The sequence below is a fragment of the Maylandia zebra genome, linkage group LG4, assembly GCF_041146795.1.
Source record: "Maylandia zebra isolate NMK-2024a linkage group LG4, Mzebra_GT3a, whole genome shotgun sequence".
Lineage (NCBI taxonomy): Eukaryota > Metazoa > Chordata > Actinopteri > Cichliformes > Cichlidae > Maylandia > Maylandia zebra.
The window spans coordinates 19,908,693-19,934,123 of NC_135170.1; the positions used below are offsets into that span (position 1 = coordinate 19,908,693).

Below are 25,431 nucleotides of genomic sequence, written 5' to 3' on the forward strand. Positions count from 1 at the left end.
CAGAACATCAAACATCCATGAAGACTCTTTATTTTTTTCATGCAGCAAAGAAATGACACATCATCCCTTTATATATACAGTCCTAACACTCTCCCCAAATCTACAAGTCACATTTTCACAGAAGTTGTCATACACCAAACAGCAGGTACATTACATTAGATGCTATGTACAGTAAACACACTTCTGTACATCCAGTATGATGAATAGAGGACTATCAGAGATGGGGCGCAGTGAAGTCAAAGCGTTCAGACCCCTGAATGTTCTGAGTTCATTTTAAATGAATAAAATCATGAACTCAAGTATTCAGCGCCTTCAGTGTAGCGCTTTAAATTGTAGGTTGGTTGGTCCTTTTTATGTTGAGATGTGGGAATATGAATGGATCAAACATTGTCTGAATGTGTTTTAGAGCGCATGTAAGGTCCGAAAAAAAAGCTGAAGTCTTTGATAAAACATAATTCTTAGTCTGGGTATAAAAATATTTAAAGCTTTGAGATGGCCTGGGTTACTGTAAAACAAGAAAAACTGAAACAACCTGGATTCTGTTTTTAAATAGCTCCGCCCACGTGACAATTTGGGAAGGAAGATGGCCGTGAACCCAAAGACCACTAACAGAACCTGGTAATACCTCAGCCCAGATTAGTGAACCTGTCATATGGACGACCATCTATCAAACATGTTACAGCAGCAACACGAATGTCACTCTTCACTATCAACACTTGACAGACTGTTTGTAGTTGCCAAATTGCATTTGGTAAATCACTCTATGCACAGGTTATAGTCCACAGAGCAAGATTATCTGCTCTACCCTCTGTGAAGCAGGCCTGAAAGAAAAGTGACTTCATCCAAATATTACAGAAGTTTGTTTAAATTTCAGCAGTTTGAGTTATTACGTTGAAATTTTGAGATAACTTAAAAAATGTAAACTTATCGATTGCAAAACAGGCTGAGGTGGCTGCAGGACCTTTTTTGTAGCAAAGTCCAAGTTTTAAAGCCGGCAGATCTGCCAAGAGGTCTGTAGATGACAGTTCACAGATTCTTCCTATTGAATCTGATGACGGCTTAACGGGATCTCAGCGTGGATCACTAAACAAATATAAATGTATCCACATCTTCGGTGTGCAGAAAGTGAAAGGGGTCGGAGAGGACCGAGTACAGTTTCCCTCCATCCCACTGCTGCATACTGGATAATAATCTGTGTTCGTTCTGGATTCAGATTCAGGTTGGTTCAGTTCACATTTGTTGGGTTTAGCGATCCACTGTCGTACCAGGAACAGAAAATAACTACGACAGAAATACTCCCAATACTGAGCCTGGTAGGAGGAGCGTAAACATGTTTAATAATACAAAACCAAACTATGGACAACCACTAACTGAGAATCATTTATCTTAAAAATGAAAACATGAAATAAAACCAGTGTTGGACTCCTAACTGCATTTCTGCAATTACACATTACCATCTAAGTCCTGCTGCACAACGTTTCCTTCATAACCTAGCAGAGGGCTACATTAGCAACACAATTTACTCACACATATCCAAAATCCATCCATAGAATAATCCAAAACACACGCCCCTCTTCTCTTTCTGCAGCAATGATATCTGACTGAATCCTTCATGTCAGCCTAATCTTCAACTCTCAGGATATATTCAAGTATAAATGTTCAGCAACACGAATAAATAGAAGCACATCTGCAGCGCAGGCTCTGCTAACTTCAAGGTTATTTTCTTTTAAAATATTTTTGTGATCAACCCAACATTTTAAGTCTCTAATGCATTATTCATTGCAGTTTCAAACCATTTCCCCTAGGGGAAAATGCATTAAAATATCTGTCAATAGCCTATAAGCACCAAGGCCTTACATACCAGTGTCTATCTTTGCTATGTTAGCTATCTGCAAGCGCTGCATCAATCATCAATAAAACTTTTAGTGATTGCTGTTGTTATTGCTGAGATGGACGTTGTCATCTCAGCAATAACAACGTCCAAAACATGAACTATTGTAAGGAATGTAAAGCTGAAGTGAAGAATATAACAAACGTTCCCCCTCCGGTCTCTCTGGGATGGATATGAACACACACACATGCGCACACTCACACCCCTTCATGGAGTATGAACCAGCCTGTCCCTGCTGAGCAGCCGGTCTCCACCGCTGCTATAGATGACCCCACATCTCTGGAGGGGGAAACTGGTCAACCTCTCCGACCTCGTTGCATGGGCGGTCTCCGAGAGTAAAAGCCAGCTTGTAGCGCAGACGCACCTTATCCTGCGAGGACAAGCAAAGAACATGCAAATTATACACACTCCCGCAGAAGGATTGGCAGCTCTGAAAATGCACTATTTGGACAAAAGTGTTGGGCTACCTATACGTTAGAGGTACAGGAGCTTTTATGGCATCCCATTCCAAATCCATAGGCATAGATTTGCAGTTATAACAGCTTCCACTCTTAGGGGAAGACTTTGTACAGGATTTTGGAGTATCTGTGATGTGAGACAATGATGTTGTCTGGCAATCTTTGCTCTAGTTCATCCCAAAGGTGTTCAGGGGGCAGGATTCTCCGCTGGCCAATCACCAAACAGATCCTGTATGCACTTTGTTTTGTACACTGGGGCATAGTCATGCTGGAACAGAAACTGACTTGTTGCAGTGGTCACACCCATCACAGCACCACACTGAAATTTAGAATAACCAACTTGTAAAAAAAACTGCTTAAAACACCTAAATTCAAAGATAAAACGGCGTAGTCCAACACTTTTGTCCACATAGTTTATGTATTGTTTGTATATTGTTGCCGCTGGAAGTGTTATTATGTAATCTACCTTTGCTGGATTGGCCAGCAGCATGATCTGAGTAATGGAGGCTGGAGGTAGAATGGGGTTAAAGGGTGCCAGCTCTGTTCCCGACGGGGGCTGCAGCTTCAGCTTCATCGACTGGTGGAAGACAAAAGGAAGAGTCAACGCTGTTCGTTTACGCCTTTATTAGAGGATTCACAGTTCTTCTTTTTGTTGCTGTAAGTGGCAAAGGGACATTTTACACTATGAAGACTGTTGAAGCCTCATATCAGCTTTGCATGAACTTAGATAAAGAGGAATGGAACTGATTATCCATCGTGAAAGATGACTTAAGGAAAGAGACTGAGCAACAGATATCACAAGTGAAAGATGAACTTAAGACATTGTGGATTAGTGAACAATTAAAGTTTCTTTCAGTTAAAATAGTCCATCCATCCATCACTTTTGCAGGGAAGCAGCAGCCTAAGCAGTGCTCATCCAGCGGAACACCAAGGCATTCCCAGGACACCAGAGAGGTGTAATCTCTTCATCATGTGCATCAAGGTCTCCAGTGCTTCCCAGTCAGACATGCCCAGAACACCTCAGCCAGGAGGTGCCCAGGAGCATCCTCGTCAAATGCTCAAACCGCCTCAATTGTCTCCTTTTGAAGCAGAAGACTAGCAGCTCTACTTTCAGTCCCTTCAGAATCATTGTACTCCTCACTCTGTCTCCAAGGGAGAGGCCAGTCACCCTTCACCCAGTCACAGAAATGAGAGAAAGCTCATTTCTGCTGCTTGTATCTGCATAATTTATTCTTTCTGTCAACATCCAAAGCTTGTGACTACAGGTGAGGGTAGAGACTAATCTGTAAATCAGCTCAGTGTCCCCAAACAGTCTATTTGGGCGACCGTGGCTCAGGGGGTTGGGAAGCGTATCTGTAACTGGAAGGTCGCCGGTTCGATCCCCGGGCTCTCTGTCCTGGTCGTTGTGTCCTTGGGCAAGACACTTTACCCTACCGCCTACTGGTGTTGGCCAGAGGGGCAGATGGCGCGATATGGCAGCCTCGCTTCTGTCAGTCTGCCCCAGGGCAGCTGTGGCTACAACTGTAGCTGCCTCCACCAGTGTGTGAATGCGAGAGTGAATGAATAGTGGCATTGTAAAGTGCTTTGGGTGCCTTGAAAAGCGCTATATAAATCCAATCCATTATTATTATCAATCTGCAATAATGCAATACTCTGCAGTGAAGCTTGAGAAACAGACCGAGAACGCCCCTCTATGGCAAAGACATTCCCTCCATCAGCGTTCCCCCCCAGCTGGACAATGCACCCTGACACAGTGCAAAAACTGCCACGAACAAAGAGCTAAAGGCACTGACCTGTTGCTAGTTGAGGAACTGTCTATGCACCAGTGGGTCAGAGCTATTTTAACAGCAGAAGGAAGACATTCACAACATTAGGTAGTTAGTTTTAAGATTATTGGCTGACTGGGGTGTGTTCTTGGAAAGGTTTTAAAGCTGTGTTAAACATTTTTAGAAGGTGTTATTGGACAAGAAACATCCAATCATCCAATAACATTTCAGCATATGAAAAATGAAGTAATCTGATAGAGCTAAACTGCCACTTTGGATTTCAATCAAACCTCTACTCATCACAAATATCTTGAATAGTACAAAAATAATAGAAGGAATGAAAACATCCATAAAAAGTACTTTAAAGCCAAAATCAGCACTGACTTACATATGAATCCTGTGGTTGGAGGATAAGACAAAACATTTCAAGAGATCTAAAGAGAGACTTTTCCAGTCATCGCTCAGGAAATGAGTAGGTGATAGGTCACAATGTAGGAGCCAATCAAAAGCAAACACTAGGTGATGCCCACAATGAAAAAACAGATGTGTTAATGTCTTTACCTTGGGCACAGCAGCTTGTAGGACCACATTGTGAACAGGCAGAGGTGCTGTATTAAGCATCGACACCACCATTACCAACACGTCAGGCCGCCCAGGGGGACAGTCAGAAGCAAAGTTGAGCAGCATGCGAACGCCATCCTTGTCATATGCAGTCACAGGTAAGACTTTACCTGAAGACACAGAGAATAGCCAGTCAAGCAGAGGCAGCCATTAACTACCCTCTCAGGTGCTGAGCCCTGTCTTTGTCTCTTACTCGGTCTGATGGCCTCCAGAGGGACGTGTACGTTGCTCAGGGAGATTTCATTGGCTCTAGCCGGGCTGCCCTGGAGTGGAGGGTGGCAAGGGGACAGAGAGCGAAACAGCGGACTTCCTGGGGCTGAGTCAAAGCTGTGAGCCTTCACATGGGACAAGGCTGGGGAGCCAGGCAAGGGTCCTTGGAGAAGAGCCGCTGAAGAGGGCGAGCCCTGCACAGGTACGAGGGGCGGTGCTGCTGCAGGCACTCCAAAGCTGGTTCCTCTGGCCGTCGTCTGGTTGGATAAACTGAAAATCCCATTTAATAAATGCCAATAAGACCTCACAATGCTGTTCTTGGAAAGTATCGGATATTTATGCCAAAATAGCCTCAGATTAGTGCTTTACGAGACAGAATTGCAGAAACCTTGCTACTTTGAGAATTTAAAATACAGGTTTCAAATAAACAGTGGACGGAAAAACATGAATAGATCACCTCTTGTGATCTGAAAAGCCCATCATGGCCAGATCCTGCAGGTTCTGTAGACTGTGGGTGACAGCTGGCTCAGCTGGTGGCACCACTGGACCTGAACAAGCTATGCTGCCAAACATACCAACACTTGTTGCTGGGGCCTGTGGAGGACAGGAGGAGGAAAGATAATTTACACACTGTTACACACTGACTACATATCTGCAGTTAGTTATCCTAGAGTACCTGCAAGGAACTCCACTGGTTGGAGATTTCATCCAGCTTTGGTTTTGATTGGCTGCTCTGAGAGGTAGGCGGGTCATTCAGTCCTGGGAGATGATGCAGGCATTTGTCATCATACAAGACTTTTTTTTCTTTATCTCTCATAAGATACAACAAAAACATGACTCGTTAGATGGTTTTCTCATTTAGCGCTTCACTAAAACACAATAAAAGCACATTTCCAAAACTGTCAAACTGCTCCTTTAATTCAATGAGACACGTTGGGGATGCTCTACCAAGAGACAGTAGCTCATCATCCAGGAGAGAGAGTGCAGTGGAGGCCTTGCTGGCAGGGGGATGACTCGGGCTGCTGCCCTGACTGCCAGCGAGGCGTTTGGGGGGAGGAGGCAGGACGGGGATGGGGATCACTGTGAGATCAGCAGCGACAGGATGTGAGGGCTGGGGTGGTGGAGCAGCAGGCTGTGGAGGGCTCGGAACATCAAGGCCGGCGAGGTCGATCAGTGTATCTGTGGTTTCTGCTGAGCGACACAGACATGAAAAGAGAATGCAGCAGATGTATTAGATACAAAAGGGCAATCAAGTTTTTAGCAAAAAACCCCCCCAAAAAAACCCCCAAAAAAACTGACCGCTCTCGCTGTGACCAGCTGTCGATAGAGATTCTTCACTGTCGCCGTTGATTGGTTGCCCCTCAACAATCTTCTTATAGGCGTTGATGACTCTGGAGAGGTCATCGCTGGCCTGGAGGATGTCACCTGAGGAGTCGAAGGTCAGTGGTTATAGATTTTACGCACAAAAAGTGAAGACAGGGCTCGCTCAGTCAAACCAAGACCAATGTGACAAACCTAAACTGGTGTCATTGTCCTCCGTCTCAGTGGCCATTTTGAAAGCAGCTCGTCTCAGCTTGTCACAGCGCTCGTAGAGCTCCTGAGAGGTGACACAAAGGACGTGCTGTACGGTTAGCGTGCAGATGTGACACCAGCTGCTGTGTACTGCTGCTGTTAGAAACTTGGCAGACATTAAAGAATTTGAAAATATCAAATGAAAACATCAGGTTCAAACTATATTTGTTAAAAAACGCGGTGCATTCAACCCACAATGAAATGATAAAACAAATTACTGGAGTGCAAAATATGAATTACTTTATCTGTGCCTTTAAATACTGAATTGAAAATATCTGTTCCAACTTTTTCCATTTTCTGATTGTTGAGTAAAGAATAAAGAAGATGATCCTGTTGAATTGTATGTGTGCTTTTTTCCCCTGCAGGGACCAACCAGCAATTTCCACACAAAGTGCCAAAAACTGCAGTTCCTTAAATGGCCACTTGAGGCTGGTTCCAAATATGAGGTTAAAATTTCAAATTTTTCAGTAGAAAAAAAACGTGCATGGGTCCTGTAGGTCATTTTCCCCCTTCACAACAACTTTAGACGTTGTTGTACATGTGCTGCTGTGCTTGGGGTCATTGTTCTACTGCATGACCCAATTTAAGCCAAGCTTCAGCTGTCAGACGGATGGCCTCCCAACTGTGTCCAGAATACTTCGGTAAACAGAAAGGTTCATGGGCAAAATGACTGCAAGGTGCCTTGTGGCTGCAAAACAAGCCCGAATCATCACCCATCCACCATCATTTGAATGACAGGTGGGTCATCAACACAGCAGGCTTTAGTTGTTAGCTCCTTGCTGAGCTAAATCACATGACTGAACTGGAAGTGTCTGCTGTGTTTATGGTGTTTGTGCGTTTTTGAGCATTTTAATTCAGTATAGCATTGCATAGCTATCCATTCGGTTAAATGTACTCATACAGTCCAACAAGAATGTGCTTCCATTTTTTAAATGAAGATATTATTTCATTTGCAATAATTAGCACGTGACTGTGTCTGTGCGATTCATCTCGCAGTCTATCGATGTAGTTTCCGAACAAACCTAGCTAGCTGATAACTCAAAGCTGCACCATCTTGTCCAGTTATGGCCACTTTTGGTGACTAAAATCAATCTCAAAAAGGCAGCTCACAAGCCAGTGGGTTACATCGCAGTGGTCACCTCCATCTGTTATATACAGTCTATGGCATGGACGCACACCTTAATAATCTCCTTGTCTGAGTCAGTGGAACTGTCTTTATTGTAGTGGGACAGCATCTCGGTCAGTAGCTTGACGTTGATGTTCACCTCCTCCAGTGTGTGAATTCGCTTTGTAACCTTCTGCACCCGTGCCTCATCCTGGCAAAATATAAAACCCAATAAAGGGTTTTACATCAGAAAAATAGTGCAAAGTGCATTTGAAAAAGAACTCAATGGCTGCGGTAAATAGTCTCATTCACAAGGGTCTGACATGTCTCACCTCTTTCACCATGTTTTTGATTAATCTGTTGGCTTCCTGAAGATCTTCTGGGTTTTTACTCCGGAGAAGCTCAGCAAGCAGCTACACAGACACAGACATCAGTCTGCTTGTTGTAATAATATAAGTATACGGAGTATATTTACACTAAAACAAATGATTTCAATAGGATGAGGCAATCTCTCACCTTGCCCATGTCCTCATTGTCAAACACAGGATGTTTAGGTCGCGTTGGAGGAGAAGGGATCAGAGTCCTATCCAGCGGTAACTCTGGGTCATGTGCCACAAGGCCTGTCAAAGAGAGCAAGGACAGGACTGAGGAAGATGTGTCTTTATATCCTTTATGCTAATCTGACTGATCCACATCCACACATACCCTGTCTCTTCAGCGTCTGGTAGGCTTCACCGATCTTGGTTTCACTGGGAAAAGCGACGGTCCAGCTGTACAGCATTTCAACAATCTTCAATTTCACCTTCTCAGGTGCACTGTCGCCCATGTACTGGAAATACAAAGCAATGACTCATTAGCCACTCAGCACGTGTTTTATCAGCACGAAACCTACCTGAAGACGACCCACCTTTGGAGAAACAACTTTAATCAGCTCATTCAAAAATCTATATTTTCCGACTTCATTGTGAAACCGTCTGCCGCAGTTCTTCATACACGCCTCCAGCACCTGCCCACACGACATTTATGTGAATGGTTGGTTTAGCAGTTCGTAAAAAATGTGCTTGCTGACGGTTCTGTGCAGCATTTCTTACTGTCAGAGCTTGAAGTGCTTCCCATTCTTGTGGAGAGTGGATTTTGTGTACGAGCAGCGTTACGGCTATCTGGGGACTGCAAAAAAAAAAAAGAGAGACCGGAAAGAAAAAATAAATCCATAAATATATTCCTGTGCTAGTTGAAAAAAATAAAAATGCATTAGACGTTACCCTTCCAGTTCCTTGTTGATCTGATCACAGAAGCCAATGATGTACTCCCAATCCTCTTGCCGGTTTGTTGGATGGGTGGCTTTATCTGTAAGAGAAAGACCATTGCACCAACTAAACATATGCCTTTAAGTAGCATCTTCTTCAGTGAATCTGATGGGTTCCTTCCTGTGAAAAGGGAGTTTTTCCTTCCCACTGTCACCATGTGCCTGCTCAAAGGGGATTGCCTGATTGTTGGGGTTTTCTTTGTATTATTGTACGCCTGGAGGCCACTGTAGTTGTGATTTTGCGTTATATTAATAAAACAGAAATTGGATCAGAAAACTGCATATAACATAAAGCTTGACATTTACTCACTCCAAGTAAAAAATCCTGCTTACAAAGTCAGAACAAGCAGGCTAAAAAGGAGTTCTGCATTAATTATCCTCTCTGACCAATATTTCTAAAGAATCTGATATTATCGGACTGTTGATAGTGGGCATCAGTGATGTATTATTATTAAGACTAATCAGCTGAATACTTTGTATACACAGAGTTTAGTCTGACCCATTGTGATGATGAGGGAAAAAATACAAGCTCTGAACCAAAAAAAACAAAACAAATAATAACATAAAACAAAAAAAAATCAACATAAATATCAGGATTTGTTATTGGCCAAAATGTTCATTTAAACATCAGTATCAACACAGAATTCACAACCACTGCGTCCCTAGTTTTATATTTGATGTATTTAATATTAATCTGTTTTTATTTGGTAATATGCGAGACACATAAACACAACACTTGAAGTCAACAGACTCACAGACATCCCACAAGCATCTACACCATCGCCTCCTTATTCTTTCTCTACAACCAAGTTTTTAAAGACTGAAACTAAAAACACAGACCTGTACATAAACAGCCCCAAACACTCCCCTCCTGGTCATGCGTCTATAAATAACTACTTGCGCCACACACCTGTTTGCCCTTGTTATCCTGCCCCACCCCACCCTTAACCAGTCTAAAGGTATCTGGCATCAATCCACAGTGAAAGCCTCCCCCAGTCCAAGCCTGAGGCCTTGCTCACTGCTTCATTATCAATAAATATTTATCATTCACATTTGGGGTTGGGGGTCCTTAAGTTTCTGTGGCTAATTACTAAGAGAAATCTGAAATGTGATAAGCTTTGAGGGCTCAAACCCCTTGCTTCCTTCTCTGCAATGTTTACTCTGCAGATTGTCAAAAGACGTGGCTGATCCTTTTAGTTTTTTAGTTTATTCAGTCCTTTATCCACCACCTCAGATTTCCAGTCATCCACATACAGCACACACTGACTCAACCCTGTCTTGGGTAAACAAACTTATTGAGTAACCTGGGTTACCTGGTTTAATCTTCACAATACATTCTATTTAAATGTTTGCAGAATCCAAATCTCAAAAGCCAAAAAAAACAAAACAAAACAATATTTCTTAGATATATATACACACACACATGTATGTATATACATTAACTATATACACACATGTGAGTCCCGTGTGCTGACCCCGACAATGCAGTGACTGTTACAACTCCTCCCCTGTGTAATAACAGATGCATTGTCCACAGTTTCCAGTGTTGTGCATTCATCTCCCACACCCATCTGTTTCTGCCATGAAAGCTGCGCTCAAGCTGTACAGCGAGGGGTAACTATCCGCGGAGCTCCGCGCCTCTGCACAATCACTGCACGCACTGATCTGTCACTGGCAAAGACTTGTGTTTATTACAGCTCTCCACCCATTCAGCTAAACATGCAGACAGTGATTGGACTGGGCTGGCAGCCTGGATCTCTGCTCAAACTGCAGGAAAGACGCTTTCGGCGAGGCGCTGACAGCTTCTGCACACGCTGATTTTCTCCTCCATCACAGCGGAGCAACACGTCTAGCTAATCAGCCATGCTATTTAATTAATAAAAATGGGATTAATAACTCACTGAGCCAAGATTCAAGCGACTCCCCTTCCTGGTACGCCATAGCACTACAAACATCGCGTGATGTCACCGGCGTGTGCGCGAGAGTCCGAAGAAAAAAAATATTGTCGGAATTAATTTCACAAAAAGACAAAATCTAATTTTAAAATATATAGTTCTTCAATTTTGGCACTAAAAATGTAAAATGAGAATTTTCAGAAAGGAGCTTTTTTTTTATTCCAAAGGCACCTGCGAGACTACTAACCCGGGGTCCTAACAGACGCTCACACTTTCAAGATGGCTGCTTCCATCTCAGGATTATTAAAACCTTGGACGCCGAGGTAAAAGAAAAACAACCCTTTTACTAACACGCACACATTAGCAGGCGGTTTCGAGTTGTACGTTATTTATACATTAATATAATTTGAGTGACTACAAATTAAACTAACTAGCTGTGGTATTACATTTAAACCAGTCCCCCAAAGAGGTGAAGGGTGTAATGTTTAGCACATTTTATTTTTATTAAGACAGAATTGACAGTTTTCTTCTTTATCAACAGATTATCTTATCGTTTTGAAAATAATGATAAATGGATCCCACATGTAATTAATATCTGCATGTTTTCACTTATTATTTTATATTATTTATAAAACAAATCAGCAAATATACGTCGGCCGGTTGTTTTTAGGTACACCTGTTCAGCTGCTCGTTAACAAAATATCTATTCAGCCATGGCACCAACTGAGTTCATTTAGACATGGTCAAGACGACCGGCTCAAGTTCAAACTGACCATCAGAATGAGGAAGAGAGGTGAAGCAGATGAGCTCCAGCTGCAGAAGTCCACACCGGCTGCCATCTCTGTCAGCTAAGAACAGGAAAATTAGGCTACAATTTACACAGACTCAACAAAATTCGATAAAAAGATTGGAAATACGTTACCTGGTGTAATGAGTCTTGATTTCTGCTGCGACGTTTGGATGGTGGGGTCAGCATTGGTGTAGTGGATATTTTTCCTTGAGTACCTTAGCACCAACTTTCATTTAAACACCACAGCCTACCTGAGTGTTTTTGCTGATCACGTCTCTTTATGACCAGAGTTAATCATCTTCGGTTTGCTGCTTCCTGAATGCTCCAAGTCACAAAGCTCACATGATCTCAAACTTGCCACAGTCACCAGATCTCATCTCCAATAAACCATCGTTAGTTTGTGATAGAACAAGAGATTCACATAATGGATGTGTGACAAATCTGCAGCAACTGTGTGTGCTGTCATGCCAATATGGACCCAAATCTCTGAGGAATGTTTCCAGCACCTTTTTGACTTTATGCTAAAATAATTGAAAATTAATGCAAAAGGCAACCCAGTACTAGCAAGGTGTGTCAAATGAAGTGGGTAGTGACTGTGGACATCTTTTAGAGTATCTTGCTTTGTTTGACCAGCAGCCTGTAATCCAGATATTTAGTTCACAGCTATATAATTCTGGGAAGAAGCTGAGAGTGCCTAAATTTAAAGAAAAAGAAAGAAGAAGAAATACTAGAATATCTGGTGATTGACTGACAAATAATGAAGAAATTCCTGATTCACAGAGACATTTCTGATGTGTATTGACAGTCTGTTATTGGATTTATTTAGTGGTGCTGTTTACTGTGTACTTGGGTTTTAGCCTTGTGCTTTACAGTAGGGTTTTCAAGGATACGTGACCATAGGAAAGTGAAAAATATTTGAACAGTTTTAATGTGATAGATTACTTGTAAATGGTCCAATTGATTAACTCTGAGTTATAATTGGTGATGACCTCAATCATAACCATTTGCTTTAGCGAAACGAAAAAAGTTGTTTTTTTTTTTTTGATAGATTAGGATTAGTTTAATTTTTTTTTCTTCAGCTGACAGTGAGACACTGTCAGCAGACACAAACTACCCAGTAACTTTGTGAAACTCAGTTCTGTCATTTGTTTGCAGAGTGTTCCTGGTGAGATGGAGCAGATACAACCCTTATTATCTAGAACCTGAAGTCAGCAAGGAGGCCTACAGCCGACCAGCGACGGAGCTGAGTGCAGAGGAGAAGGAACAGCGCGAGCTCAAGACCCTCAGGCCCATCAAGGCAGCCACCAGCGGAGTCTCAAGCTCTGTTTTTGATGACCCAGTCATCAGGTAGACTCACATCTCAGCTCACAACAACAGGAAAGATGTGTGCATAGGAATGTTCATGTCAGGTGATGATTTTTGTCTTTGTTTTTCAGTAAATTCATCAACATGATGATGGAACATGGAAACAAGGTTTTGGCTAGAGAGATAATGACACAGGTAAAAAAAAAACATGTTAATAATAAATAGAGGTGTCAACAGCAGTCTAAATAAACGGTAAATAGATAACTACTGCTTGTCTTGTGTTTAGACGCTGGAGAACATAAAGAAGAAGCAGGTGGAGAAGTATCACAAAGCTTCTGAGGGGGAGAGGGAAGCGATCGAGTGTAACCCCTACACCATCTTTCACCAGGCTCTGGAGAACTGCAAGCCTGTGGTTGGGCTAGCCAGCATACAGAAAGGTGGAAAATACTACCAGGTCAGTAATGAGACACACCACTGCCTGCACAGAAAACACAGAAAAATAAGATTCAATTCAGTTTTATTTATATAGAGCCAAGTCACAAGTTGCCTCAAGGCAACATAAAGACTCTACAATAATATAGAGAGAAGCCCAACAGTCACATGACCCTTCTGAGAAAGTATTTGGTGACAGTGGGAAGGGAAAACTCCCCTTTAACGGGAAGAAATCTCCAGCTGAATTGGCACCGGGGAGGGGCATCTATCTGCCATAACTGATGAGAGGGAGACAGGACAAATGATGCTTTTCGACAGCTTCCACACTTTAAAAATGGGACACACAGTTTGTCTTTGTGGTTTGGTTTTTAGACACATCTGCTGATCTTATATCTGCGAAGCATAAAGGCAAGTAATTGCATTACTCTTGGCCTCTGACCCCACCCAGGTGCCCATTCCACTCCCGGACAACAGGCGGCGCTTCCTCGCCATGAAGTGGATGATCACAGAGTGCCGGGACAACAAACACAGACGCACGCACATGTATGAAAAACTCTCCCAGGAGCTGCTGGCGGCCTTTGGCAAAGAGGGCAACGTGATGAAGAAGAAGTACGAGCTGCACAAGATGGCTGAAGCCAACAGAGCCTATGCTCACTACCGCTGGTGGTAGAAACGGCGTCGACTGAAATCTGATGACTAACAGACTGGAATGAAGTCAGGTCAGCCGCACAGAGCCGCAGCAGCTCAAAGTGCTGAGACATAAAAATCATTTGGACTGTAAAATGCTGTCAGAGGGATGAAGCGTGTATAAAGAAGAACTGAACATGGCTTACTGTCACTGTTGTATTAAGGAAGCTGTACTGTGTACAAGTGTGTTGTATTTGCAATAATAAATGCAAATAATACAAACTTACAAAGATTTATTAGAACAAACTTTCATTTAATGCACAACCCAATCATAAAAAAGAAAAAATGGAACGTGTAGTAAAAAATAGATTCATGTTACAGTCAGGTCTGTGGAGTCATTTAGGGATTTGGTTAAGTCCTTCTTTGACTCATTGCAGTTTAACACACAAATGCATTTTTTTCTTGGTTTTGTTCATTTGACCCAAGAATCTGCAAGAAAAAAAAACCTGCAACGGCTGAAATTTAAATCTCCCTACACTAACAAAGAAAATGATTTCAGGAGACAAAATACTTCAGTGCATCTATGAGCGGCTTTTAAGTAACTTCTTTGTTTTTATCATTGTCAGACTGCCTTAAAGTCAAATTTCAACATACATTCTACAGATCGTGGTTACGAAAACAACCACATTTGAAAGATGTAATATTTTAACAGCACGGCACCTGTGCCTGAGCAAACTCCTGAAAGCCATGGTGGACTATCAAACGTAGTGTTGCTGGTGTAAAGAGAAGTTAAATCGTTTTGAAAAAACACTTTTTATGAGCTTTGCAATCATAACTGACCTGCAAAAGGAGCTCCGATAAAGGAGAAGAAAACAGATCCCTCTGCCTCTTAAGGTAAAAATAAACATGTCAGTCTTTATGGAGTTGTTGGTACCATGTGATGGTATTCAAGTTATATCGGCACAGCTTGTTTAACAAATATTTTATATCAAGGAATCTGATGTTTCTGCAGAAAAGTGGTTTAACCAATCACTGCTGTTAGAAACAAAAAAATAAAATAAATCCCTGAATTGAGACTCTGCCAAACTGATCGCTAACAGGATTTTACAGGACAAAGTAAGCAGAAACTCTTCCCATCGCAATTTAAAACCTTTTCAAAATTTTAAGTTTACACTAAAATATCAAAATAATTAAATCAGGTTTTATCTGACTGGAATGTTATTTGGATTTGGTAAACTAAGGTTGCCATATTCTCTCAAAACAGGAATGCTAGAATGATTAAAAATGTAAAAAACAAAACAAAAAGTTGCCTCAGCTCCTCTGGCTGCATCAAACCTGAACACAAACGTCTTTGAAACAAAGTGAACCTGAATGTGGTCAAACCTCGTTAACTCAACTTCAGCTCCGCGTGACCTATTGCACATTCCACAGCACGCGTCAGGAACATTGTATTAGTCTTTTTAGAGAAATCACCATCTTCTCAAACTCCTCCTCAGATTGCTTGGAGGATATTGCTATCTATCCTCAAAAAGCTGGTTTTGTAATCAGTGGCGCTTGAGTAGTGTCCAAGGTGCTTGAAGGCTCTAGTGCTCAGCGCCCTGCTCCTTGAGTCCTAGTCAGCTATTTCACTGTAGTAGTACTTGTGAGCGGTGCTGCTGAGCATCCAACCTCCGGCCCTGAATTCCAGGATCTCCAGCAGCAGCAGGCGGGCCATGGACGAGAGGCCCTCCTGGAGCAGAAAGCCATCCCGCAGCAGGAAGAACAGGTCATTCATCCGTTGGTTGTCCGCCTTCTCCAGCTGCTCTCCGATGCGATGCAGCTGCACCACCAGACAGTCCACCTGTGGAGAAAGGTGGAGACGTCTCAGTAAAAACGAACGTCACACTAAAAGGGAGATTATGGTTTCGCTGTGGTTAGGGTAAACTGTCGGCAGCCATGGACTGCCCAAATGTGGGCAGTATAAATGTTACGTGCTACAACACATCTGTGGACTACACTTACATGTGCTGTTATTGGTTCACCACCCAGCCACAGAGAAGAGTGAAGTTGAAGCAAAACTAAAAGAGGCCATGCTTCTCATACTGCATTTTTTTTTTTTAAATCTTTGATGGGGTTTTTTGTGCTTCTCTGGCCCACTTTTCAACTAATCAACACAGTGTCATCCATGTCAAACAATGTGCAGTTAGGATGTTGGAGGATGGCCTGGGAGCACATTTGAAGTGGCTGAAAATTGTCTGTGTCGGCGCTTCATAGGCAAATACGCACACAAACGTGCTAGCATAAATTAAGCACCAAAAAGTATGCCTTTCTAAAACCGTATCTATATTATATAGAATTTAAAATTCAATTGAAATTAAGTTAAAAGTCATGAAATAATCTCTCTTCATATACACACATATTTGTAAACATTTGTACACAATGTGGAGCCAAAAACTGACTGAGGCCTTCCTCAAAATTACAACCCTTTGGCTACTTTATAGAAAAATGGCTATTTAAGTCTTTTTAACCTTTAAAATTAAAGGTAACTGTTCCACTATGCAGAAAAAAGTGGAGCTTCATTGGCCAAAATGCAATTATGAAAGCTTTAGCAATCAATTTTTCAGTTTTTTATTAGCCTTTATAGATTTATATGCATTTGTAGTCAGACAAAAACCACCCAGTGGAACAGGAGGTATATCGACTGACTATACAAAACAACCCCACTCCCCCAGTCAGTCCTGGAAAACCACTATAGGACTTTTACACTTATATGCAAATGACTGATAAACACTTTCTCCAGATATCTTCCTCACCTCATCCTCATTCATTAGAGCGTCTGGTTTGGCCAACCTCATCAGGCAGTCATACACAGGATGAACCAGGGCCACCATCGGCATGTTGTTCACCTAAAAAACACAGTGTGGAGAGTCCTTATATATATTTATTAGTTTCAGATGTAGCCATTCTTGTATTTTGCTTGTTTACATTATTGTATTTTGCACAACTCTGTTGCTTGTGAAGCTCGCACACAAGAATTTCACTCACATGTGCTGTACCAATGTACCTGCACATGTGATGTGACAATAAAAGTGATTTGATTTGATTACAGCAGCTCAGTATTATCAACATAAAACAAAAGGAAACTGTGTTAAGTCCTTGACTCTGATTTCTCTTACACAAAAGCCAGGATTGAGTAGTCTTACAATAAGGATCACTCTGTTTAAAATGCCAGTGGCTCCAAGCATGGATGGAACCTGAGTGTGTTAGCACCACACCTTTCAGGCTCATCTTTACACTGCCAATGAATAAACACCTTACTAAATGAGACATGACCTAGATTTTAGAAGCAGCATAATTAGGATCTGTTCAAATTTTAGTGGCTGTTCCTGGACACTTAAATGTGCTGCAGTTAACATATTAGGATCCCCAAGATGCAGCTAGAGGAGGTGTTTGTCTGCAGTGTGGACATACAAGAAAAAAAAAAGCAGCATGTCCTCTTAATAAGGACAATGAAAAGGTTCCATTTTTAATCAGAGTGATTTAACAAAGCTGCTTTGTGTTTCCCTTTCCTAAATTTTAATACTCAAAACTCTCTCTGCCTCTTACTTTGAGGTAGTCGAAGATGTTGCAGATGAACGTGACATAGCACACCCACTCCTGCAGAGAGCGTGCCCTCATCTCCTCGCGTTCTTTGAACTCCTGCTGGAGTCGGTTCAACAAGTGTCTCCTGAACACGTTTCCATTGCTCTGCTTGGCTTCAGCCTGCAGAAAGTGTCAAGCAAAGTGTCAGGCAGATAACAGTGAGAGGGTGGACAAAAAGTGGGAGCTTGAATGTAATATATAGGTGGGACTTACTGACCTGCACTATAGTGTAGCAAATACGCCCAGCCTCTTTGCTGAACACGGGGTCCTTCAAAGACTGATCCACAATGATGTTGGACACTTTCTCCAGGTTCACCAGAGATGGATCTGAAAAGAGAGAATATGTTTAAGTGCTTTTTTTTTTTTTTTTACAGCACCCAAAAATGACACACATGAAGAAGTTAAGGGTTGACCTTTCAAGGCTGTTTTTAGTAACCTCTGCGTGTCCAGGTCAAATGACTGGATCCGGTAGTCTTCAGCAGAGTTTTCCATTACAGATGCAAGTAAACAAATTACACGGGAGGGCTGTCACCTGTGGAAATCAGACAGTTACTGCAAGCGTTTTCATGCAGAATATAAGCTTTTCAGAGACAGATCAAAAGGCCACAGTCGGAGACATCCGGGCACTTTTGGTGACCACAATACATGCAAAATCCTGTACAGTCATCAAATTGGCTGGCCCCCGGCCGCGGCTCATTCACTGAGGGATGGAGGGGATTATACAACCCAGGTCAACTAAAAAGTTCACCGAACACCCAACCAAGCATGAGCCAAGTTATCTTCAACTTGTGATGTGACACACCAATGTTACTTCCATATTCAACTAGGTAACGTTAGTTTAGTGTAAGAACACGTAAAACTTCGTCTAACGGTAGCTTTGTTTTCAACAACATTAACATCCATTACAGCTGTAGTGGAAACCAAACGTTAACGGCTAGCATTGACGCTAACGAATCAGAGTGGAGTTTAATACCCAACCTACACTTGCGTTATAACCGCCCGCTGAAAGATACAAACGGGTAAATATTTTCCCGAACTGAAAGAAAACGGTAGTTAAATAATTGACCAAAAAATGGAGGATAATTATGTGACAATTATACCTATTTAATGCCAATGTGTCACATCTACGCTCAGGTAGAGGTATGCTCTGGTAGGCAGCCTTTCCTCGACGCAACCCTAACCTTTCGAAGATGAAGTATCAACAGAAAGATGAGTCCCTCCTCTCTTTTCTTCGCCGCAGACCCTATGGTCTTCGCCTAACCCAAAGTTAACGTAAACGAAGGCCTTAGTCTTGTACTTTCGAGGCCTGTCTACGCCATAGATGTCCTAAATAAAAGAGGATGTGAGTTTTAAGTAGTTACTTGCTGAATTTGACACGGTGTAGTGAGGTAGGGACTTATCTTGACGTGATATTTCGTCTTGGAGAGACTCTTCCGACCCGGCAGTAATATTAGGAGCGTGCTAGCAAGAAGTAGAAATCTGTTCCTGTTCTACTAATTTTGAACTGTACCAGTTGAGGTTCACTGTTGGAGCTGATGTGGTATTCATTAAAGGTACGGTGATATTTGTCTGCTTCTGTTACCATTATAGCCAAGTTAATGCCTGCTCTGTTCTTAGTTTACCTTAGCTTAGTTTAGCTAGTTCCAAGGTCTTATTATATGTCCTCCACATGTCTTGTTTTTTTCTTTTTAATTTTTCTGGTCTTTATGGCATTTTATGGTTGTGTTATAATTTTATAAATGGTGAACATGGAAGAAAACCAGCCATTAACAGACACCTAACAAAACACGAATGACGTGGGTGAAGCTGTAAATGTAATGTCGTGGAAACAGCTGCTAGGAAAAAGTCTTGAGCCACCCGTCGTTTCGTTTTTTTTAATACTTTACTTCGGAGGAGCCAGACATAGTTGACATTTTTTCAGTGGTGTGAGCAATAGTTCTCCAGGCTTATAAAATTTTGTTTTTTAGTTTGTTTGTTGAACCACTGAACACTGGCATATGAAGTCATTCAGGCATAAAATGGCACACTAATTAAGTTATCAACCACTATTGTGTATCCTTAAAACATTTGAGGAAACTGGACTGGTGGGTGGCAAATGAAAGCCATGTCCTTAAGAAATAGTAAAGACCGACACTCTCAGTGTAAGGGTCGATGTCAAGAAGCCATGCTTAAGGAAGGGAGACAAGGAGAAAAGCCATCTGTAAAACATGGTGGAGGCTTTCAGAATGACAGTGATCCCAAACATGCATGGGGAACTTCTCCGGAAGACTACTTAAAGAAATTACAAGAAAGCTTTTCTAAGAGACTTCAGGCTGTGATGTACAATAAAGGTGGTCATATAAAATATTGACTTTCAAGCTTGTTAGAACAGTATAAAAAAATCTACAGAATATATACTGCATTCCCATGTATGTTAGCACATTTCAGTAAACGAAATGTGCTAAATGGGGAAACACCCATTTCTCATTTTCATGAAACGTATATAGGAGTTATATATTACTGTGTATTGTTCTAAAGTCCATCCCCCAAAACCAAACTGGAGGTTTTATAACATCTAGCATGTAACTGTTGTTATAAATATCAAAATACTCACTTTAATACAGTTTGGAAACACCTGTGCTTAAGATTATACATACAAAACAAGCTCATCTCACCAAACGTGATGCAGTTAAGATTATCTTTATCTATTTAAACTTGAATTAAAGTTTGTTTTTAACTGTGTTAAACTGAACAAAGGGTTCGTCATTTGTCTCATTAGAGTTTCTAGAAACCTGAGGCTGTAGAGACATGGTGGGCTATGACCCTGGTGTCCAGGGTGCACCTCTGTCCCCAAAGGAGGCGGCCTTCGCTGGTTCAGCTGCTGGGATGGTCACCAGAGCCCTCATCAGTCCTTTTGATGTCATTAAAATCAGATTTCAGGTAAGGATGTGTACTTGTTTTGGAACATGTGAGACTTGCGTCCAAATGGTGAGAGAAGAGAGCCCAGAAGTGAGAATTCGTGCTCACTTTGAAGATTACCGTGAAGTAGCAGCTGTGACCTTCCAATTGGTGACTGTACTAAAAGCATGTGCAAACATTTGCATTCAGTTTAAAAAAAAACAAAACCCAAAAAACAACAACTTTAATACTTTAATCAAGAGATTTTTGAAGCCTGATAAATGCAGGTCATGTGTTGTGTTCTTATCTGTATTTTCCCCCCTGTAGCTGCAGATAGAGCGTGTGTCTTCAAAAACACCACAGGGGAAGTACTATGGGATATTTCAGGCAACACGCTGCATTCATTTAGAGGAGGGACTGTCTGCTTTCTGGAAGGGCCACATCCCAGCACAGCTCCTCTCTATCTGCTACGGAGCTGTCCAGGTACAACCTGCAAACTGTGAACTGCAGGCTAAGTGGAACAATTGTATTACTCTAAACAATCTCAACAACACAGTTGCTTTTATTGTGTCCAATTTGCAGTTTGCGAGTTTTGAGTTTCTGACAGAGTTGGTCCATCAGAAAACGCTGTATGACAGCCAGACAGCAGGCGTTCATTTCGTCTGTGGCGGCTTGGCAGCCTGCTCTGCCACAGTGGTTTGCCAGCCTCTGGACACACTGCGGACACGCTTTGCAGCTCAGGGAGAACCCAAGGTGGGACTAATCATTTCTTATCCTGATCGCTGTCAATGTTTGACAGAATTTCATATATCAGCTCGTTATACAGGTTTTTATTTTACAGTCCTACTTTCAAAAAACTTGGTGCATTGTGAAAAATGTAAATAAAAACAGAATGCAATGACTTGCACATCTTATAAAGTCACATTTTTTCACTAAAGAGTACAGAAAATATAGTAAGTGTTTAAACTGAGAAATTTTTAAGAAAAATGTTAAATCATTTTAAATTTGATAACAGAAACGTATCTTATAACATATTGTTTACCACTTTGGAACAGGCTGTTCAGGCTGTAGTTGTCTGAGAACTGAAGAGACCAGCTGCCGGATTTTGTATGGATGGGAGCATATGTTGTCCCTCTTTTCTTTTTCTTTTGCCATCAGAATTATTGTCTAAAGGCGAAGAAAGATGCCCAACGGATTTACTTTACCAAATGGATCATCCCGGCCTTGCCGTATTGGTCTATTTGATTCAACTTTGTTTTTATTCTTTATTTTATTGTCAGATGTTACACATGGGACAGACATGACTGGGGGAACGAAAGGGGAGAAAGAAAGAGAGGTAGGGAAAGAAAAACAGCAGGGAAGAGGAACGGTGATAAAGGGGAAAAAAAACAAACAGGAAAAAAAAATACATATCAATCTTCTGGATCACCTGTTGAGAAAGGGGGGAAAAAGAGAGCAATATAATAAACAACATCATTGCAATGATCAATGTGAATATAACAGTAAATACTAAATATTGAATATTATTGTGCAGCACGTAGGATCGACAGCACACCGTGTGCTTTGAGGTAGGAGCCAAAAAGGGTGTAGTTTGTGTCTGTGAGCACCTGTGTGTACACCTGTGAGCATGAGTGCGCTTGTATTTAAAAGGTTCCTTCATGTAATGATCTGCTAGAGGGTGTGGGGGGGGCCATAGCCCCGTCCTCCAGGGCAAGAAGCAGGTATGGAGGAGATCCAGGCTCCAGACATCCAGAGGCCCTCAGAGCACAAGAGCACATGTTGTTCTAAAACCTTTACATACAAATAGATGCAGTATTTAGTTTAGCATATGTCTTGCTGAAGTATGCAGGACCTTCTCTGAAAAAGACGTTGCCTAAGTGGAAACGCATATTGCTCTACAACCTGTGTATATTTTTTTCAGCATCAGTGGTGTCAATTCCAGAGACACTAACGCACCGTCATACCAGAGGTGCAGACTTGTGAACTGAGCTCTGATAACAATGCAGATGGTGCCTCTGCTCTTTAGTCTGCAGAATGCAGCATCAATATTTTCCAAAAGAAGTAAAAAGTTTTGATTAGTCTGTCCACAGAACAGGTTTTTCACTTTGCCAAAGTCCATTTTAAATGAGCTTTGGTTCAGAGAACGTGAAGGTGGCATTTACATATGACTTTATCTTTGCACGAGGGAGCTTTAACCTACATTTGTGGATCATGTAATGATTTCTGGAAGTGTTCCTGAGCCCATGCACTGATTTCCATGACAGAATCATGCCACCCGAGGACCCAAAATGATCACGGGCATCCAGTATTAATTTTTTCTCACTTGTCTGTTGAGGACAGAGATATGCAAATACGTTTAATTAGGCGAATGTAGAAATATTTGAGGATTTGGAAACAAGTTTTTGTTTCCCACACTACCAACAGCATTGAAGACCATTTCAAGTCTTACAACGATGAAATATTCATAAAGCATGTTAAATATTCTCGAATTCCTGCCTTAGGCAGAATCGCTCGCTGTATACTGCTGAAACCCAGTTTTCTATTTCCAGGTGTACAGGAACCTGCGACATGCTGTGTCTACAATGTGGCGATCAGAAGGAACTCTAACATTTTACCGCGGCCTGTCACCAACACTCATGGCTGTGTTTCCTTACGCTGGCCTGCAGTTCTTCTTCTACAATATCTTTAAAAAGTTGTTGGCTCCACAACCCGAAGCTGGGAACTCAGGAGGTGAGTGGAAACTCTTAATTGTGCAGCGTTTACACCTGCACAGGGTTCAGTTTAAAATCCTGTCACTTTTTATGTTCAAGGAAACTTAAAAAGCCTGGTCTGTGGGAGTGGAGCTGGAATGATCAGCAAAACAATCACGTACCCATTCGATCTGTTCAAGAAGAGACTGCAGGTGGGGGGCTTTGAAGCAGCCAGATCTCACTTTGGACAGGTAAGCTCCTCAACAGCATGTTTCATCATATTTGATTAAGCGCTCTGGGTTTGATGCTGAAGCATTGCCTTCTGTCCTGTGCAGGTGCGGAGCTACAGAGGTCTGCTCGACTGCATGGTTCAAATAGCCAAAGAGGAGGGCTTCCGAGGATTCTTCAAAGGCCTGTCCCCCAGTCTCGTAAAAGCTGCGCTGTCAACAGGCTTCACCTTTTTTTGGTATGAATTTTTTGTCAACGCCATGCATAACTTCAAGGAGAAACGGGGAACAAATGTCATCGCCAAAGACTTTAACAGAAGATGATGAAGGTGGAGGGGAGCAACACACACAATCACGCACATTGGAAACTAACTTATGCCTTGTTATTTTCTTGCACTGAAAAAAATGTGTCAACTGGGTCAATATCATCATTTGTTTCTGTTGTGTTTACATATCACGACAGAAAAATTACTACATTATGTTTTTTGTGATGTCATTTGAGTGTGTGTCGCAAAAGAGCTGGATTTTTTTTTTTTTTTAAAAACATGAATTTAATGTGGGATTTCAAGGTTTGTGGATACTTGCTTTAAAAAGATAAGTGTTAGCATTGAATATTCAAACTGAACTTTGCACACTTTGAGCATTTTGTGTCATTTTACACAAACTGTTCGACTTCATTAAGTTGCAAGAAAAGAATACAACAAAATTAAGCTTTTGTGTTGGTTTTGTGCACAGACAAAAAAAAGCACTTAATATTTATTGCATTATATACTATGGAGGACTGGGTATGTGAGGGACTGCTAACTGAGAGTTCAGTTAGTTTGTTGTGTTACATTACACTGTTAAAGCAGTTGTGTCGATGTGTCTGCTGAACACTATGACGTTATTATTTTTTTCAATAAAGTTTGGATTAAGGAATTGTGTTTGCATGTGTGGTGTGTAGACCAGGATGAACATAGTGTTCACTAGAGGTGTGCATATGAATCGTATGCCTTTTGACACCTTTTATTAAAAAAACCGTTTACATATTGAAGTTTGGCACATGTGCATGGGTCATCACATGCCCCCTAAATGATGAAAAATGAATAAGTGAGGACAAAGAGCTCACAACAGGGTTTACATATTTAAAATAAATAAAATAACTGAATGTGAGCATGTTGGATGCATGCTCTGTTTGCACAAATGCCCACATACTGCTTACTCTCTTACAATTCCTCCATCTAAAGCATAAGTACACTGCACAGCAGTTGCATCTCTTTAATATCTGCAGGGAAAATACCAAAGAGTCCATTAGCTGTGACAACATCCTCATTTAGGTTTGACAGTGTTTCTTGCAGATATTGGCAGATGTCGTGGGAAAGGCCTCAGAGGCGATCGCCTGTACTAATGAGAAGTGTATGAATTGAAAAAGGTAGCAAAAGTTGAGCATGTAGACAGAACAGAAAGTGGCATGTAGGGGGGTGTGGCCTTGCTCCTGAAATTCAGATAAATTATCTGCAGTATGATGAGAGGGGGAACTCAGTTTCAGCTTCATCTATATACAATTTCACGTAATATGTTGAGATATTTATATATTAGAGCTATTTTGCAATATATTGTCTTATTTAATACTGCTGATTTAACTTGTTAGTTACTGTTCTTACTGTCTTGGAGCATATCTGGCCACAAAATTTTCTCTGAGATCAATAAAGTATTCTGATTCTCATTCTAATTTATACAGCATATGTTGTAACTTTATTGCAGTTTATTGTTTGATAACAGCATTTTGGTTATTTTGTAAGTGATTTAAGTGTTAGCCACATGTTTAGTGAGTGCTGTTAATTATAGATTAAATTTTCTGCTAAAAGGGAGCATTTAACAGGTATTTTCATTAGAAAACTGTGTTTCCCAGAATCCTTTGTGGTAGACAAAAGTTACTCTGGGTTTAGCTAGCAAAGAAAGTTTCGGGAAGCCATTATATGTTGCTCTGATGTCGAGCAGTTTATTTGTTGTACATCCCCTTTTGAAGCCCTATATAAAGACTATCGTTTCTGCAATT

The 25,431-nt window shown here is 41.4% G+C and overlaps 4 protein-coding genes across 7 annotated transcripts; 2 read left to right on the forward strand and 2 right to left on the reverse strand.

Annotated features, from left to right (window-relative positions):
• Nucleotides 1–14: 14 nt before the first annotated feature.
• Nucleotides 15–11,616, reverse strand: gga3b (golgi associated, gamma adaptin ear containing, ARF binding protein 3b). 2 transcript variants are annotated; one of them, XM_076883127.1, is made up of 17 exons: nucleotides 11,598–11,616; nucleotides 8,886–8,970; nucleotides 8,715–8,790; nucleotides 8,531–8,629; nucleotides 8,329–8,452; nucleotides 8,140–8,243; nucleotides 7,956–8,036; nucleotides 7,697–7,834; nucleotides 6,462–6,543; nucleotides 6,246–6,371; nucleotides 5,895–6,134; nucleotides 5,623–5,705; nucleotides 5,404–5,540; nucleotides 4,930–5,216; nucleotides 4,677–4,846; nucleotides 2,816–2,926; nucleotides 15–2,261 (listed from the first exon to the last, which is right to left on the reverse strand). In XM_076883127.1, exons 4-17 carry the CDS (start codon nucleotides 8,612–8,614, stop codon nucleotides 2,151–2,153), a joined length of 1,878 nt encoding a protein of 625 aa, XP_076739242.1. In that variant the 5' UTR covers nucleotides 8,615–8,629; nucleotides 8,715–8,790; nucleotides 8,886–8,970; nucleotides 11,598–11,616; the 3' UTR covers nucleotides 15–2,150. The 2 variants fall into 2 exon arrangements, with proteins under 2 accessions (XP_076739242.1, XP_012776553.2); XM_012921099.4 differs by lacking the exon at nucleotides 11,598–11,616 and adding an exon at nucleotides 10,831–10,959.
• Nucleotides 11,052–14,270, forward strand: mrps7 (mitochondrial ribosomal protein S7). The gene is made up of 5 exons (XM_004558399.2): nucleotides 11,052–11,147; nucleotides 12,770–12,961; nucleotides 13,051–13,114; nucleotides 13,206–13,373; nucleotides 13,800–14,270. Exons 1-5 carry the CDS (start codon nucleotides 11,104–11,106, stop codon nucleotides 14,019–14,021), a joined length of 690 nt encoding a protein of 229 aa, XP_004558456.1. The 5' UTR covers nucleotides 11,052–11,103; the 3' UTR covers nucleotides 14,022–14,270.
• mif4gdb (MIF4G domain containing b) lies at nucleotides 14,271–18,916 on the reverse strand. 2 transcript variants are annotated; one of them, XM_076883130.1, is made up of 6 exons: nucleotides 18,781–18,916; nucleotides 18,013–18,131; nucleotides 17,817–17,926; nucleotides 17,564–17,719; nucleotides 16,771–16,863; nucleotides 14,271–15,818 (listed from the first exon to the last, which is right to left on the reverse strand). In XM_076883130.1, the coding sequence occupies exons 2-6, from the start codon at nucleotides 18,089–18,091 to the stop codon at nucleotides 15,591–15,593; spliced, it is 666 nt and encodes a 221-aa protein (XP_076739245.1). In that variant the 5' UTR covers nucleotides 18,092–18,131; nucleotides 18,781–18,916; the 3' UTR covers nucleotides 14,271–15,590. The 2 variants fall into 2 exon arrangements, with proteins under 2 accessions (XP_076739245.1, XP_004558457.1); XM_004558400.3 differs by having other exon boundaries at nucleotides 18,700–18,848.
• Nucleotides 18,550–24,311, forward strand: slc25a19 (solute carrier family 25 member 19). Of its 2 annotated transcripts, none has more exons than XM_012921097.4 (7): nucleotides 18,550–18,618; nucleotides 20,358–20,518; nucleotides 20,804–20,959; nucleotides 21,059–21,229; nucleotides 23,026–23,206; nucleotides 23,287–23,417; nucleotides 23,502–24,311. In XM_012921097.4, the coding sequence occupies exons 2-7, from the start codon at nucleotides 20,387–20,389 to the stop codon at nucleotides 23,715–23,717; spliced, it is 987 nt and encodes a 328-aa protein (XP_012776551.2). In that variant the 5' UTR covers nucleotides 18,550–18,618; nucleotides 20,358–20,386; the 3' UTR covers nucleotides 23,718–24,311. The 2 variants fall into 2 exon arrangements, with proteins under 2 accessions (XP_012776551.2, XP_004558462.2); XM_004558405.4 differs by lacking the exon at nucleotides 18,550–18,618 and adding an exon at nucleotides 19,003–19,152.
• The last annotated feature ends 1,120 nt before the right edge of the window (nucleotides 24,312–25,431 follow it).

Excerpts from the sequence above, each read along its gene's own strand:
- gga3b (XM_012921099.4), bottom strand. The coding sequence starts at position 10,870 with ATGGCGTACCAGGAAGGGGAGTCGCTTGAATCTTGGCTCA. Across the intron at positions 6,544-7,696 it reads CAGACAAGGAGATTATTAAG|GAGCTCTACGAGCGCTGTGA; the intron begins GTGTGCGTCCAT and ends GTCACCTCTCAG. Across the intron at positions 5,217-5,403 it reads GGCTTTTCAGATCACAAGAG|TTTATCCAACCAGACGACGG; the intron begins GTGATCTATTCA and ends TGGGATTTTCAG.
- mrps7 (XM_004558399.2), top strand. The coding sequence starts at position 11,104 with ATGGCTGCTTCCATCTCAGGATTATTAAAACCTTGGACGCCGAG. Across the intron at positions 12,962-13,050 it reads TTTGATGACCCAGTCATCAG|TAAATTCATCAACATGATGA; the intron begins GTAGACTCACAT and ends TTTGTTTTTCAG. Across the intron at positions 13,115-13,205 it reads CTAGAGAGATAATGACACAG|ACGCTGGAGAACATAAAGAA; the intron begins GTAAAAAAAAAA and ends TCTTGTGTTTAG.
- mif4gdb (XM_076883130.1), bottom strand. The coding sequence starts at position 18,091 with ATGGAAAACTCTGCTGAAGACTACCGGATCCAGTCATTTGACCTGGAC. Across the intron at positions 17,927-18,012 it reads ACTAAAAACAGCCTTGAAAG|ATCCATCTCTGGTGAACCTG; the intron begins GTCAACCCTTAA and ends CTCTCTTTTCAG. Across the intron at positions 16,864-17,563 it reads ACATCTTCGACTACCTCAAA|GTGAACAACATGCCGATGGT; the intron begins GTAAGAGGCAGA and ends TGTGTTTTTTAG.
- slc25a19 (XM_012921097.4), top strand. The coding sequence starts at position 20,387 with ATGGTGGGCTATGACCCTGGTGTCCAGGGTGCACCTCTGTCCCCAAAG. Across the intron at positions 20,519-20,803 it reads TCATTAAAATCAGATTTCAG|CTGCAGATAGAGCGTGTGTC; the intron begins GTAAGGATGTGT and ends TCCCCCCTGTAG. Across the intron at positions 23,418-23,501 it reads CCAGATCTCACTTTGGACAG|GTGCGGAGCTACAGAGGTCT; the intron begins GTAAGCTCCTCA and ends TGTCCTGTGCAG.